The 17134-nt window shown below is 41.3% G+C and overlaps 1 protein-coding gene across 2 annotated transcripts in view; it reads right to left on the bottom strand.

The window, feature by feature from the left end:
* nr1h5 (nuclear receptor subfamily 1, group H, member 5) overlaps positions 1–17134 on the bottom strand; it is a 24816-nt gene extending 7682 nt beyond the window's left edge. Inside the window, exons 1-5 of one of the 2 annotated variants that reach the window (XM_084917191.1) lie at positions 17072–17134; positions 9164–9260; positions 1816–2217; positions 1595–1735; positions 1339–1463 (exon numbers count right to left, since the gene is read on the bottom strand). In XM_084917191.1, coding sequence (XP_084773317.1) covers positions 1339–1463; positions 1595–1735; positions 1816–2217; positions 9164–9260; positions 17072–17134 — 828 coding nt within the window. Of the gene's footprint in view, positions 1–1338; positions 1464–1594; positions 1736–1815; positions 2218–9163; positions 9935–17071 lie in introns of those variants that run through there. The other variant, XM_084917190.1, reaches the window with a different exon arrangement.

Here is a 17134-nt window from a genome sequence, read left to right as displayed (position 1 = left end):
TTGGGTCTTCTAACTAAAATAGGAAAATAGGAACATAAATAGTGCCATCATTGCCAGACCTGGCCCACATCTGGTTGACATACACCCTGCCATGACACCAGTCAATCAGAAGTGCCAGCTTGATGCCGGATCCAGGGAAGACCTATTTTCTATGGGCCTTTTTTTTCTTTTTTTCTTCTCTCAACAGGTGATCCAGGAGATTTTTTCTTTTTAAGTGCCCTTTCTCACACTCCCTCTTCCCCTCTGTTTTTCTTTCCTTCCCTCTCTTTCTTTCTTTCTCCCTTTCCTATCCCCCATGTCTGTCCCATCTGTAACAACTGAAAATAAAATGAAATCAAATAAATAATAATAACAAAAGTCGATCAAATGGACCAATACGGCAAGGCTGTGATGATCCACTTGGTAAAGTAAATCCGTTGGGTATTTTTCTTGGCCTTCAGACAATAATTCTGATGGCTAAAGAACAAACGGGACAGGCAGAAAAAAAAGAAAAGGCTAGCAGGTCCTCAGGAGAGCTAATGGCATAGAAAGTTGAGTTAGCATAGCTTAAGGACACCGAAGGATTGCACCACTACACAATCTGAGCCTTAGCAAAATTAACTTGTGGTTTAATTCTGGGTTTTCAGGTCTTGTACTACATGCAGGAGGTTAGAATAGCTGGGGAGAATAGTGCCACCCTTCCTGGGTGATCCCTCAGATCTCAGGATGCAGATAGCAAGACAATCTATAGATTTAGAGACTGTGCCCGGTGAGCAAAAGTAAGAATTATAGATTCTTAGGAGCAATTTTAGGTTGTTCTTTGTTTTGTTTTGTTTTGTTTACCACTGGCAGCATGCAATTTTAAGGCAATTTGATGCTTCTATAAGCCTTAATCGAGCAATATATTCCTAGAACAAGTCTCCTTACAGATCTAAATTATGTTTTTAATTTGGTCTGTTTTGTTCTTGGGCACTTAAACAGCACTGGGGTAGCAGGAGAAAGAATAAGACATTGTCCAACGAGCATAAGAGCACCTACTCTGCAATACATGGGTTTAACAAAATGCTGTAGTTGGAGTCTGAGCTAGTGCCTTAATCAGGAGCTTTCCTTCCAGGCTTTAAATAAACTTTATTATCACTGTGCACTACTCTGGCACTTTCATTTCCTTATGAATTAGCATACCATGTAATCGTTTGTATAATTCACCCATATTGGTGCTGTTAAAGTTGTTCCTGTGTATTGTGTTTTTTGTGAACTCTTGCTGCTATGCTGAATTTGTTTAGCCCATGTGGCACAATAATCTTGAACCTCGAACTCTGAAGTTAGGAAAGTATCCAATCGAGCACAGGTGTGCCGCACCTGTCCGGGTAGCCTGCTGGTAGAGCTGACTCTCCTGCTGTCTGTGTTCTCCTCTTCCTCTTGCCCTCTGCTTTTACCTCCTTTCCTCAGGCGTTTGGATTGGCACTGCACCTCAGTCAACAGACCTGAAGAGAGGGTAAAAAGTATTATTTTCTGCCCAACCACAAAGTGACATATTGTTTTTTGGAATCTCACTAATCATTTCTCTGATTACATTACAACCTCAGTCAATCAGTTTCTTGTATTTGAGCCTTACATTCAGCCAGCATTCCCACAGCTCGGCACTTCCTCAGACGGCAGTCTTGACACTTCCTCCTCATGTACATATCCATCTCACAGCTACCACCACTCTTACAGTGATACACAGCTTTCTTGGTGACACTGCGTCTGAAGAATCCTGTAGCGAAAGGTAAAACATGACGCGCTGATGCTAAGAAGTAGAAAAATATGAAGATCAGAAAGCAATCAAATAAATACCTTTGCATCCCTCGCAGGTAAGAGCATTGTAGTGGTATCCTGATGCTTTATCACCACACACCACACACAGCTCATCCTGACCTCTGCTCTTTCCACCCGAGCCCATCCGGGACCTCCGCCCCATTGGCAGTCCTACAGATCCGAGGCCCTGAGCAAAGAGGCCCCCACAGTGGGGCTCGGAGCTCGGATCGCAAGGGGCCTCCAGGCAGTGAGGGCTGTAGTGGTATGGTGGGTTGCAGAGCTGAGAGGAAGAGGAGGAGGAGGAGGGAGAGGGGGCAGAGGAGGGTGGAGAACCATAGTGGGAGAAGGGCAGGTTGGCAGGACTATACTGTTGTTGGCTGTATGGGAGGAGCTGGAGGTCAGGGTCCTGCAGGGGATAGCCCAGGGGGTCAGCCAGCATATCTGAAATCAAAGTCCAGGGTCAGAAGTTTTAACTGGCTCTGTATGTTGATGAGAGATGACACTGATGTAGGATCACAGGTCCACGTGTGAACAGAGCAGCTCTGCTTTCTGTTTGTCAAGGTTGGCCAGTTAGAAGAAAGCTGACTGAAGGAAGGGTGGCTTGTTTCAGACAGTATAAGTAAGTATAAGACAAGTGTGATTCAAAGCTTCTCTAATAGAGTCCAATAACGGAAATATGGAGCTTGAAATGAACACAATGAGGTTTCGTTGAAATACATTACTCGGACAGCTGACTTTTTGATGTGGCCTTGCAGTTTAAACCCACCCTGTCTCCATACATACAAAATTTGTATTCAGATTTTCATTCCCTTGGTTGTGCTAAACTGTGAGAAATGATTCAAGTATAAAACATGACATTTAAAGGAAATGGTCACTTTAGTAAAACCTCTATTAATCCACAGTTAAAGAATTATCCACCAGGAGATGAACCATTTATTCCAGTTGGAGTAGCATTTGCTAAAAGCTGCAGTGCTCAGGAGCTGTGACAAATCGCTGAACCTTTTGTAAGAATCCCAAATCCAATAAAAGTTGGACACTGTGTAAAATGGAGATAAAAACAGAATGCATTGATCTGCAAATCTCATACACTACTGTTGTATTCACAGCAGAACATAGAAAACATCAAAAGTAAAGAAAAAAATAAAATCTTTTTGAATGGCACCAACACGTCTTAAAACAAGTTGGGACAGAGCCTCATTTACGCCTATGTTGTTGTGTTTTTTTTTTTCATTATGCAAATTTCCAGAAAAGGAGTTTTGCTCTTTGCCTCAGTTCATTTTAAACGAGCTTCAACCCAGAGAAGAGGCAGACTCTCTGAATCCCATTCACATGTTGCTTCTGCTTCGCATCACAGAGCTTTAACCTCCATTTGTGGATGGCACAGTAAGTTTTCTTCACAGGCATTGCTCCTGTTACAGCCCGAAGACCATAACCACCCAACGCTGACTGTCCCTTGTGCTCAGAGATTTCTCCAAATTCTGTGAATCCTTTGATGATAACATGTACTGAAGATGATTAGATATTCAGAGTTTTTACCAGTTTTATGTTGCTGGTACATATAGATTTATAGATGCAGTTTTTTGTACAACTCTCCCACTCTGAGATTCACGTTTTATACCCAGTCATGTTACTGACTTGTTGCCAGTTAACCAAATTAGCCTCCAGTCGTTTCATTTTAGTACCACATTCTAGGGCTGTTCGATATAACGATATCGGATGACGATATAAAAATGTCTATTGTTTCATTTTACGCTATCGTTTGTTTCGTGGTGTCGCAAAATAAACTGTTTACGGCAATATTTTTTCATGGTTTTGATGGTCACTGTAGTGGCTATATTAATTTCTTAAAGTTCTCTCTTTCTCTTATATTTTATATAACCACACTACTGACGGACAAACACCTGTTTTTATGTGTTGTGGTTAGCAACAACAACGGTAACAGTATCGCGTGTCCGCTTGTTTATGTTCCACATAAACTTTTCACAATAAAGCTCAAGATCCTGTTGAGACTTTTCAAAATAAACTGAATCACGTGAAAGAGCAGATTATTTACGGATGAGAATTAAAAAAGAGCCGCCAGGTGCTAAAAAATAAACCTTAGACTCAAACGTTAGAACAGGCTTTTCCCCGCAGCACGCCGTGTAATAAATACTCACAAAGAAAACGGCGGCCTTTACAACTTATGTCTAAAAATGTATAGTTTCATGCATCGGTTAAAACACTCGACTCAAGACGAGCTGCCCAAGATTCACAGAATTTACAGAAAATGTTACATTTTTGTGATTTATATCGTTATCGGACGATAGAATTCTTATATCGGGATATGAAATTTTGGTCATATGGCACAGCCCTACCACATACTTTTGTTGACCCAATCCCACTGACACATGTTGCTTCCATCATTTTCAAAATGAGATCATATTTTCCCTAAAATTGTTATTTTTCTCAGTTTAAACTTTGAATATGTTTTCTGTGTTCTACTGTAAATAGAATAACAGTTTATGAGATTTTCAAAGGATTGCATTCCATTTTTATTGATTTCTAACTTTTTTGGAATTGGCGTTATACAAACTGAGCTAACATAGATCACCCATTTTAAAGATCGCTATCTTTAACTAGGAGCAAATGAACTTTTATCTGGAGTCACGATGATGAAATGATGAGAGACAAACAGCTGGTTTTAAGTGAAATACAGGATCATGCTTAAGGTAATCTTATAGTATCACACACCTGTGCTGCAACCTGTCCTCACAATTCATAACACTCCATCATCATTTTTTCCCTTCTTCTTCTTCTTTCCTTCCTGCGTCACCACATTGGACCATCCCTAGCATCTCCTTATGTCACTACAACCTCCTGACTGTATGTAGGATATTGTTATGATTACATCAGGCTGTGATCCACTTAAATAGCGCTCAAGTGCCATGGTGTAAGATTTATGACATTAGGTATAGCAAATATTCTTTCCAAATTGAAAATCTTGTCAGTATTGTAAATCTTTCACACACATACAGCATCTAACCTACAGGGAATAAGTGATTACACTAGCGTGACTGAAACATTAATGAATGTTTAAGGAAACTCTGTGACGCTGGTCGAAGTCAAAAAGCGTTCAGAGGAATGTGAATTTATGTGAGTCGTGACTGCTTTAATGGCTCTTATGGGATACAATAAAAAGCTGAGAGTGAGACCCTGTGAACTTGTTCAGACTGCTGAAACAGGATGCAGCTGAGAACTCCCAGTGCCATTTAGGATTTTTCTTTTTATTATTATTTTTATTTTATTTTTTTATCCCCTTTTTCAGGATTCTTCATTTAGTCCATCATTCATTCAGTTCATTGTTGGGATGACCTAAAACATGTCAGAGTGTGGGTCAGCCGCTTGTGTTTTGCAAGCACTGACTCCACTGAGAAAACATGTGTGACCACTGGCAGCCTCTTAAAGTACAGCTGGACTGTTCGACTGGGACTGCTGTGGGATCTGTTATGCACTGATTAAACAGAGAGCCCACCCAACCTTCAGGAGTTTCAGGAAATGGGAACTTTTGGGCTAAAACATGTTGGATGAAGATTAGGAAGGACTAGTTAATTGATTTTAATGTGTGTAAACCGTGTATATGTACACATGATAGTAAAATGAGTATATGTATATATAGTAATTTTACTACTATATGAACATATGTCTGTGAAGGTTCTCAGTCATCCAGGTCATTGTAGTCTAAGGAGCTTGGAAAGAAAAGCGTCTGGACTTCTTTAAGTTGCTTGAAGACGTTTCACCTCTCATCTGAGAAGCTTCTTCAGTTCTAAGATCAAATGGTGAAGAGCCCTGTGGGAGTGTCCCCCTAAGAGGGACAATGGACCCCCCTAATGATCCTCTACCTAATCACGTGAGCCAAGGTGTGAAAACGGGTGTAGGTCACATTCAGCCAAAGTTTCGGGTGAACTCATTGTGAAACCTGGCCCCACCCTATCATGTGATTTCCTGAGGTCAGAAGGCCCAGGATGTGAGTGGGCGTTAAGGCGTCTGAAGAAGCTTCTCGGATGAGAGGTGAAACGTCTTCAAGCAACTTAAAGAAGTCCAGACGCTTTTCTTTCCAAGCTCCTTAGACTACGATGACCTAGATGACTGAGAACCTTCACAGACATGTGTATATATAGTAGTAAAATGTGTATCACTATATACAGTACTGTGCAGAAGTCTTGAGCCACACCTCATTTCTCTACATTTTGCTTGTAATTGTATTAAAGTGGCCTTAGCCAATAGCTCTAAAGGCTTTCTAAGTCTTTCAAAGTGCTTTGGATATTGGCTGCTTTTTCACTCATTTTCAGTCCAGTAACTGCATTGTTTTTTCTTCAGTTGCAAAGCCAAATACACTGACTTATAAACCATTCAAGCATAAAAAGCACCTTCCTCAAGGAATGAACCAGACTTGTTTCTACACATAACAGACAATTTAGCAAATAACCGATTTTTAAGAGCAGCCTTTCACAAAAATCTACAAAATCTACAATAACTGTCCAACAAGGTGATTCCCAAAGAGCTGTTAGCTGAAAAAGTAGCATATCATGGCATGATGCGTGCAGGGTGCCCTTAAAAATATGGAACTGGCCAAGTGGAGCAGAAAAAAAGAGTATACCTCAGAGGTCAGAAGGGAGGTGAGTATGTACAGCCATCTGTGAAACATGGTGGAGGCTGGGTCATGGTTTGGGGTGGCATTTCAGCCAGTTGTGTTGGATATCTTCTCAAAATGAATGGAATTATGAAAGCAAAAATGATCGTCAGACTTTCGTCCAAATCAAGTAAATGCATATTCGGGATTTTTTTTTTAAACATAAAATGGGACATTATAAGTCACGGTTTGGTCTCCCCAAAGTCCGGACATCTCTATTATTGAAGCAGTGTGGGAATCACCTTAACAGAGAACAGAACAAAAGGCAGCTAACATCCAACGAAGTACTTTGAACGTCCCCAAAGAAGCCTGGAGAACTATTACTGACGTCTACTTAAAGAAAGCTGCCTAAGAGAGTTCAGGCTGCATCAAAGAACAAAAGATGATCATACTAAATATTAACTTTAGAGGTTAGCAAAACTCTATTTTTGCCTTATATACTGTATTATATATTGTATTTAAATGTGTCTGCAAATGTTTTCTTCCCCTTTTCCGACCAAAATATAAACAAATGAAGAATGGCTTGAGACTTGCACAGTACTGTGCAGAGAGTGAGGTATGTCTTCGAGCTCTGACAGAAAATCGGGCATCCTGCAGTGATGCTGTAGCACATGCACATAAAGAGGAATTTCCAGGAGACAATATTCAAAAAATAAATAAATCAATCAAAGCAGCAAAGGTCGCCATATCCTGCCTTTTAACACTCAGTGTGGTTTGACAAGTGTTAAACCCTTTCACAATGCATGGAGTGAGCAACAGATTAAGTTAGTTTAGAACAAAGACAGGATGAAAGGAAACAGAGAGTGACTGTAGAGCCTGCATGAATGAGAGTCTTTTCTGTGCGTGTCAGATAACAACCGAGCAGTCCCAACCATGCTGGCGACTCCACTTGAGTCACATTTTCAGAGTTGACTTCCCATTTTGAGTAAATTGATCATCACGCATAAAATTGTTAGAGCTGCCTTTGTTTCAGGAAGTAATTCAACTTATATCTTTGGCAAATAGACAAATCTGAATAGTTACATCATGGTTATGTAAAATCCATTCCTATTCCCAACTCTCTCTTTTAGTGACCTCAAAAATAAGCAACATAAAAACTTCACCCTGCGTGTGGTCAGTTTCTCCTCAGAGACCCCATGCGTGTCATCAATCATCAGTTGTGACTGAGGCTTCCTCAAAAGCATCCCGAGGAGTTTTGAGCCTAAATTACAAGCGTGTTTGATGATAAATGACAGAACATGTTGAGACCTGCTGCAGCTCACATATAGTGGACTAATGTCCCTGCTCTGATCAGCTGAAAGCCTACTAATGAACTCTTCTCTGTGCTTAATTTCCCCTCCTCGCTTTCATTCTCCCTGCAGATGTTTCCTGTCTTTACCCAACTAGGCGATGGGTTGGCTTGGTGGGGGGTGGAGGGGGAACTGGGGAGGTGGTGGGGGGGGTGGTCCTTGCTTTCTCACTGTGTGACTGAGCTGCGGTTCGCAGTGTTTGTAAACCATTTGAACGCTGTCTAAACACTCCTCAGCCTCCCTTCCATCCCACGCACGCTAGGGAGCCAAACAACACCAGCAAAGCACCCCCCGCAGCTCCCCCTCCTTCTCCCTTCCTCCTCCTTCTTCTTCTCCAAAGGGCAGGAGGGGAGACAACAGGGAGACTTTGTTGATGATACATGTCAGTATAAATAGATCCTCCGATGCACGCTCAGCCTCTCTGCATGTCGCGAAGGCGGTGAGCCGGCTGATCCCCCTCAAGAACTGTTTTTTCCATGTCACTGAGTTCTCAAACGCCGTAAATAAAGGCTTAGCATTCATTCATCAGCTGTCAGAGTGAATGAGGCTGCACCGCACACAGAAGGCAGTCGTATATCAGCGTGTAACAATATAAGATATTTATGACCCACTTACTTAATGTCAATCTGTGTGACCAGTACACAGTGTCAAATCTGTAGACATAATAAAGCAGCAGAAGAGTCATCAAGTCTCGAGTGTCTTATGCAGCATGGATGCTCATTTTGCTGCCTAGAAATTGTGAAATTCTGCTCTCTCTTTGATTTAAATGTTCATTTCAAGCCAGCAAGATTTAGATCAGCAGATTGAAAAATCCTAAAGTGCCCAAAACCTTCAAGGAAGTTCAGAACCTTTCAAAGTACAAATTGAAATTTATACAAAGGGGGATTTGGTTAGAGCAGAAGTGACAGCAGAAACCACATTTTCCTTCTTAATACTTGTCGCACTAAATTTTGTACTTTGTTTGGATTTCATCTGCTCAGGTGAGAAGAAAATCCTGTGAACGGTGTCCATAGTAACTGCTTTCTCCTGAAGAAATAATCCCAATACAAACACTGACAGTGTATTCTGTGGATTACAGGTTGATATGGAGACTGGCTCTGAAAAATTATGTTTCCCATTGAGCTCTTTACAGTAGCACTGACTGATCATTTAGAGAGTTTTTTGTAAAGCAAATGTCTGCACACATTCAAGTTGCATAAGGTATTAAATGCTTAAAGTCAGTTTTTCCTTTTTCCAGTGTCAATTTAGATGTATTAATGCCCCACGAATGAGATTTAGCTTAGAATAAGAATCAAAAATCCCATCAGGCAGTGTTTAATATTTCAATTTCGTGGTTCTTTTAAGAGAAGCTGGAGAGAAAACAGAAGTAAAAGTAGATGAAGACACCAAAGAGAAAGAAGCAGGAGCACGAGCATGACTGTGGACTCACCGTAGTACTGGAGCTGCTCAGTGGAGCAGTAACCATCTGAGGTGCTGAGAAACCCCCCTGCCGTGAAGCTCATCTCCAGCTCGGTCCACTCTCTCATCTGGACAGAAAATCCTCTCTCTTTAACTAGTAATACAGGATCTATCTTCACACACACACACACATACACCCATAAACACACAGAGACAATTACTCAGAGAATTCACGCAGATATCAAGGCTCTGGGAAGTGTGGAGACATTCCTCAATCCCCAGGATGCGTCCAGGTCTCTTAGCTGATATCCCAGCCTATTTTTAAAAAGCAGAGAGCAGCAGTGCAGCTGATCCTCTTGGTCGGTGGTGGATGATGTGCTGGAGGAGGGATTACACATCCCAGGGGGATAGACAAAAGGGAAAGTGGGGGGACACCGAGGAGGGACAGGGATGGGACTGTGTGTCCAAACAGCTGGACCTGACTGGGACGTCATAGATCAGAAAACGCTGGGGAAAGATGATGGCTTTACTCCTTGCATGTTGAGGTTTGTGTAACAAGAGTGCAACAGCTGGACTGGGCGAAAGAAACATTTTCCATTAATCTCACGTTTCAAATAAAAGAAATCCTCCTTAAAGTTCCCCTTCAGATTAAACAAACCTCGCTTCTTTTATTTAAGTTGTACCTAACTGTGCGCTGTGAACGTAACTGTCCATATTTGTCCTAAAGGCCTTGGGGAGTGTGTTTACTCTTCCTTTTGTTTACCACTGTTCTGTTTGTGCTGTGGTTAATATTGGACAACAGATAGATTTAAGGCTCTCGGGGTCCTCCGCCTCCCCCACAAATAGTTAACCAGACCAGGGCAGAGCAAAAGAAGTCGAGGCCTGCACCACCCGGAGAAGACAGAAGAGTGACCCCCATTACAGGCCTGTAAATCTCCAAGCAGGGCCGGTTGACACGCAACATGCTTACTGAGAATTAATAGTGTCCTCCCACCCACCTATCATCTCTTTCGCTGGCTCATTATGGGAATCAGGACTGACTTATGCACAGCAGAGGGCTAGGGGAGAGCCAATCATTCTCAATGAAACTGTAGCCTTCACTGGTGCAATCACGATCAGTCTCACTGACAAATGAAACAGGAATGTAGCTGCTGGCTACACAGTGGTTTTTTTTAAGTGGATGTTCAAAGGGTAAATTGATACATATGTGGTCACAGCACTGTGGAAAAGTACAAACTAAGGCCTAAAGAAAAAGTACATAAAACAAAAGATGTGTCACACTTTTGAAAACTTTGACTTACCCTGATTAACTATAAATAAGGACAAACCGATTAACCCGCTGTGAGATTTGTCAAAAAACTTTCCAGGGGGTCAAAGTGCGTTTTAACAGGGCAAGGGATTTTCATTGTAGCATTTCTAAGCATATTAGTTTTCTTTAGAAAGCAGCCTGGAGATTTTTGTTTAGACACAAAAATGACGAGGATCAATAAAAAAACTGACCTTTATACCGAGCCATTGCACAAACCGCTGCTGTGCAATGTGTTATGACGCTGTGATGCTCAAAGTTTGTAAAATCAAATTAAAACTGAGGGTTATCTTCTAATTTACACACAGTATAATAACTTCAGCGAGTGCTTGAGCCGTCGCTTGAGAAATCAAGTGCCAAAAACGAAAGAAATCACTTTAGACTTGAGAAAAAGAATCGCTGTTGCTCACAGAGCAGGAGATGGATATACAAAGTTATCCAAGCATTTCCAAAGTGTCAAGAACTGGAGAGAGAAGTATCATCAAGAAATTCAAAGAGAGCCACAAAACACAGAACAAACCTGGGAAGGTAGGAAGGGAAAGAAGGGAAAGACTCTAGAAATAAAACTACCGGGAGATGTTTCTAAAAACTAACAGTTATAATTACATTCAAATTGACTTTTTCCGATAGATTTAAACAAGCAAGTAGCTGTTTAAAGCTGTTGGAGAAGTGTTTACTCACATAAATACACGTGTCAGTGATTCGCTCTTGCTTACAGGAAGTCTTGTTTTTTAACTCTCTGATATCCAGGGTCTGGTGTCATTCAGCCAGGATCTAAAGAGCTCTACAAGGGCTTCAGAGTAAAGTTTGTGAATGCCTATGAGGCTGGTAATGGATTTTAAAAACTGTCAAAATATCCTAGAATTCATACTAGTACTTGAAAAAAAAAAATCCACAATTTATGTAAAAGATTTGCATGTGTACTTTGTGAAAAGAAAAATCTATAAGGCACCAAATTTCATAACAGGATCTCCGGGTAACTCAACCCCCTGCTGCTATCAAAGTGCAAGAAACAGAGGCTACACAAATCTGACCATGCTTGGCCAAAGGCTTTTCCTATGAAAAGTCTTTGGCTGATCTGATGGATGATCCGAGCAAACCAGCTTTTCAGGAAAAGAACCTAATACCAGCTGTGAAACTTGGTGGTTGAAATGTTACACTGTGGTTTTGTTGTACCTCTCCTCAAGGACTAGGTAGCCTCATCTATGAATCCCATATCACAGTAGAGAGTGCAAAAAAAAGAAAAAGGACAGTTAACACTGAAGAGCCATACCTGAACCTACAGCAAATCCTTAGCAAATCCTCGGTGGAATGACTCAGTCAAAGTCTGAGAGATTTGAAATGGACATCATGAAAAGCCACAAACATCTTGCAGTAGAAGAGTGCACGTTGATGTCTAGCGAGTCTGTGGACACTTTCTTCACACTTTCTATTTTTCTTCCTTAAATTTCCTTGTGTTGTTGTTAATGTATATGACTTTTATCTGCATTGTTCCAAAGAGGATCCAGTGTGATTTAATCAATATTGTTATTTAGGTTCATTTAAAAATCAGACTTACACAGAGCGCAAAAGGTAGTTCTGTGACCATGCTAGCTGTTCTCTGAAAATGTACTTCACAGTGTGAATATCGTGTCAACATTCGCTGTTTAGAATCAAAGTTTACATGATGCCGATGAGGATTGTTTTGCAGGGTTTCGGCTGTATACAGAAGAAATGTATAAACTAAAAGGTGGAGATGATGAATCATGGAGGGAACATGAATGTCTGCACCCGATGTAACTTGCACATGTATTGAATGGTGTTAAAACTATCCATTAAAAAGCCAGACAACTCCCAGGGTCAATGGGCTTCAATTATATCTTGATGTCATACATGCAGTGCTGTGCAAAAGTCTCATTACTTTGGAACTGAGTGGGCTTACATCGATCAGAGAGTTAGAACTAAAAGAAACTTAGATTAACCTGAAAGGAACTAATATGGGTTAACTGGTAGTTGATATAATTCAGGAATTAAATCCAAAACTGACTTGGGAAAAAAGAGAAATATATTTTCGTTTTATTTTTTTATTTGTCTTATTCTTTTTCCTTCTGGGATTTGGATACAACAAGTATAGTATGCATATTATACACAAAAACACACTATTACCCATTTCTTTTTTTTATAATTAAGATGAATTATTCTCGAATGAAGACATTGATCTGACACATGTCAAATGTAGCCAATTGTGTTTATTGTTCCACCCCCATCTCTCTACCCTGTGATCTCAAAAGTGAACACAAGGTCAGGAGATGATGGAGGAAATCAAAGGCGGGGGGGGGGGTTGTAAAGAAGTGATTCAAGGACAGGTAGAAGGGGGAAAAGAAGGAATAGATAGAAAGAAGGAAAGAGACAGGGCAGAGAAAACCCCAACAATCCCCTCTGAGCAAGCACCAGTGGGGGCAGAAACCTCCTGCAGAACCAGGCTCAGGAGGGGGCAGTCAACCGCTGGGACTGGTAGGGGGGTGAGGAAGGGAGAGAGGGGAGAAAGAGGGCAGAGGAGAGGTGAAAATTAAGATGGAACAGAGGTAGAGGAAGACTACCTCTACCTCAAAGGCCGCAACATAAAAAAGGAGACGAACACCAGATTGTTAGTGAGAAGAGGTTTTATCTTAAAATAGAATACCAGGTTGGCTAAACTGGCTGGTGCTACCAAGGCAAAGACAAGTGAGCTCCCTGGAAGCTTGCCTCAGGTATGCTTTTATCCACACCTGACTAGGTGTGGCCAATTAGCACCAGCTGAACACATTGAGATGATTAGGGGCTGCAGAGGGACGTAACACAAGGCTACAGCAGGTGGGGAAGCATGCCTTCCAACTGCTCATTTCTTCTCTGGATTTCTTGAAGCGTGAGCTGCAGGTCTTCATGTATTTTCTCTTGTTGTTGCTTTTGCGCCTGCATTTCAGTGTTTTCACGCTTCAAGTTGCTGAAGTTCAACATAATCCCCTTAATGAGCTCTGAGTTGTTTTTCGCCATTCCATTGATCCTATGCTGCATCTCCAAGCTTCGCTTTTCCACTTTTTCCTTTTCTCATTCTAGTTCGGTTGTTTTGTCCTTCAAAGTCACCGTTCCATCCATTCATGATGATGAATGGAGGGAACATGAATGTCTGCTAAAATAAAGAACACACTGTTTCTTTAAGAACAAAAAAAGACAGCATAAACCAAATACTGTCAGTGTAGAGCACAGGTGTCCTGCAGGTTTTAGATGTGTCCTTGAGCCAACACAGCTGATTTAAATGGCTAAATTACCTCCTCAACATGTCTTGAAGTTCTCCAGAGGCCTGGTAATGAACTGATCACTTGATTCAGGTGTGTTGACCCAGGGTGATATCTAAAACCTGCAGGACACCGGCCCTCGAGGCCTGGAGTTTGACACCCCTGGTGTAGAGGATGGACATAAAGGACAACTCATGACCATCTGCTGACATCTTGTTGAATTCAATTGTGTACATCCACACAGAGCAGCAGGTCAGCTGATCACAGCCTGCACATTAATAAAATCTACTGAGTTCTCAATAGAAATTATTTTTGCGTTGTCATTCTTTTCCCCACGCTGAGCCATTGCAACCCATTTTAGGATTCCCCCACCTGCTCAATCCTACTTTAGCCCCTGACTGTGCACATTTTCCCGTTTAGAGGCAAACTCACTCTATGCAATGTAGGCAACAGAAAATAAAGAGATTGTTTTTCATTTTCATTTTTCTTTAGATACAAGCTAAGTATAATCAGAATAATAAAATACTATACTAAAGTTTGTATTCCCATCTGCTGATTTTATTTTATCATTAGGTAATATAGCACAAGGTTCAGTTAGCTCTGGACAAAAATAGAAACGTCCTTCAAAAAGCTATTTTCACTTTCATACTTTAAGTATATTTCACTGTACTTTTTTCTTATTTGAGTAGAGAAGTAGACTATTACTGGAGTATTTTTTAACAGTAGTATCTGTACTTGTACCTAAGTACCGAATGTTTGCCACCTCTCTGACCAGAATTAACTTTTTGGGATTTCTTTACCTGGATGATTGAGCATGCATCGGGACAGCGTTTCACTGTGGAACACTGCTGTGGAGGATGCTTTTACTGCATTGGCAGTGTCTTTGCAATCACCCTCATAATGAAAAATAAAGCTGTTGCCAATCAGCTTCTTTCCAGTTGATATGTATGGTGCATCAATTTTAAAATTCTTTTCTACATAAAACATGTTGCTGCTGATTTTTGGTCCAGTCCTTGTGTAACTTGGCATATTTCATCCTTTGCTCCTTGTTTTCTGTTCTTAAGAATGGCTTCTTGACAGCTGCCCTTCCACTGAGACCATTTCCATGGAGGCTTCAGTGAACAGTGGATGGATCAACTGAAGGCCAGATGCATATCTCAGGTCCTGTATCGGATCTTTCCTGTTTCTTAAGGACACAACTTTAAGATACTGTTCATTTGCTGTAAATATTTTATGTAGCCCTGTCACTTTTTCCTTTGTCTTCCACTTAGCCAGTTTCCAAACACTTTTGTTACTTTTCATATATTCAGCTAAAGAAATGAGAGTAAGTGATGTTTTTTTCTGCCTTTTCAAAATACTTTTTAGCCAGTTTGCAATTTGCACTAAAACAACTAAAAAGCATCTCAGTGGTGGGTTGCTGATGGATTCTGGCGTGAGAAGAAGTGAGTTACAGCTATTTCATTGTCAAAGGCAGTGTGTCGCATCTCAACATGCTAGTGTATGTCGAAATAAAAACCATGATAACAAACCATCCCTCTGACTCCCTCTGACCCCTGAAGAACGGAAGGGGAACAGGGAGCAGGCAGCGGCACTGAGAGTGACTCTAAATGATGGGGACAATATCTGAGAGCGTGTAAATGTCACCATGGATCTTCTGGAGGTGTCAGACTGTTGAACACAGGCCCCCATGGGAGTATCGTAAAAAAATAAAATGAAAATAGGAAAATGGCAGGGTAAGGAGGGAAAGAGTTTTAGGTTACATTCACATCAAGTGTGGTTAGCTCAGTTGGATTCTGGAGTGAACTTTTTTGGGGGGATTTTGTGCAGCAACATGGCTCCAACCACATGAGAAGGGAGTAAACTGTTGTCTGGCATGTCTAAATAAGCATGAGCACAGAAAACTACAATTAACACAGCGTTCCCTCCAGACCAACAACTCATTAGTCCTGAATCACTCACACAGTATAAGCCCAGAGATAAATTCAGCACATAATAAATCGTGTTCGGCACGTACTCTCCGTGCGATCGGCTCCTGTCTCTATCAGACAGCTGCTGGCTGGTAGCTGCAGCTCGATAACAGCCCGGACTGTTTACTGATCCTCGCAGGAAGCTGACACTCATACAAGAGTGGCCTCTGGATTTTGTGAGTAAAGTCCATAGCTTACGCCTCAGCATATGTAAGTGAGAGTGGCTGGGGGAGATTTAGCTATCACAAGGAGGAATGTAAATTGTCAAACATTAGTCATGTCTGCTCGGAGCATTTGTTTGAAACTGTATTCTCTACTCTGTGAAAGCTGCTGGTCCGCTAGTGTGTTTTATTTGCATTATTTTTCAATTCAGTTCACTTTTAATTTTTTATGGCGAAAATTCCCAACAGCAGTCGCCTCAAGGTGCTTTATATTGTCAAGTCAAACGACCCCATTTGAGCAAGCATTTGGTGACAGTGGGAAGGAAAAACACAAGGGTCAGGGAGGGGCAGCCATCTGCCTCAACCAGTTAGGGGTCCCCATTATAACCCATTATAATTTTTCCTTATGTTCCGCCTCTGAAATATAAACCACTAAAACAGTCAAAGTTTTCTATCCATCCTCTTCTTCTCTTCGGGGGGTGGTGGAGCCGATCCTAGCCACAAACAAAATGTCATTAAAAAAAAAATAAAAATAGAAAAGTCAAAAGATCGGGGTACAGACTGCCCGAAATGGTCCGCTTTACATTGTTGTTTTTTTTCCTCTTGACTCTGTCTGACGTCAGTGAGAGTAGAAACGAGGCCCCCCTCGCCCGCTGCTCAAACCTATTGCCAAACCTGCTTAAAGGGAGAGTGCAGTGAGCTGAAACGTCTTGTTTTAGACAGTGGATGAACTGAGAGGGTACACCCAGGTGCTAACTAAGGTAAATAGCTTAATAGTGAAGCATGCAAAACCATTTTAGCAGAGCCCAAGAATAAAAATGCACAGCTAGAATTGCACATGATAGCTCACCTTTTCATGCAGCACTTTAAAATATAGCTATCATAACAGCACAATGATCCTTATTCACAGTGAAATGTGTTGCCGGATACAGGCAATGAGCAATAATCTGTTGCAGCAACTCGTAGCCCTACACTTGGAAAAGAGGCCAGGAAAAATGTTTTTCCTTTTGTTTCCAGATTTTTACAAGATCCAAAAGACAATTTAGTGCACGACAGCATCCACATTTGATCACTTATTTCATTGTTCAGGTTTCCTCTTTTACACGAACCCACAAAATCCATATTGGCTCTAATGAAACAATGAGGTATGAAATCTAGATTTGCTACATGAAAACACCGCTGTAGTTGGGAAGCTCTTTGTTAGGGTTTAGTTTGGTTACTTTTGCGGATAGTTAGAGGTTGGGGACTCACCACTGAGTTTTCCTGCTGTGCCAACTGTTTCACCGTCCTGTCACTTTGTCCAGCTTTTCCCAT

Source organism: Perissodus microlepis, chromosome 20, assembly GCF_051167445.1.
Source record: "Perissodus microlepis isolate ML-2025 ecotype Zambia chromosome 20, ASM5116744v1, whole genome shotgun sequence".
Taxonomy (NCBI): Eukaryota; Metazoa; Chordata; class Actinopteri; order Cichliformes; family Cichlidae; genus Perissodus; species Perissodus microlepis.
The sequence above is the reverse complement of the archived record's forward strand: the minus strand, read 5'-3'. Positions and strand labels throughout refer to the sequence as shown.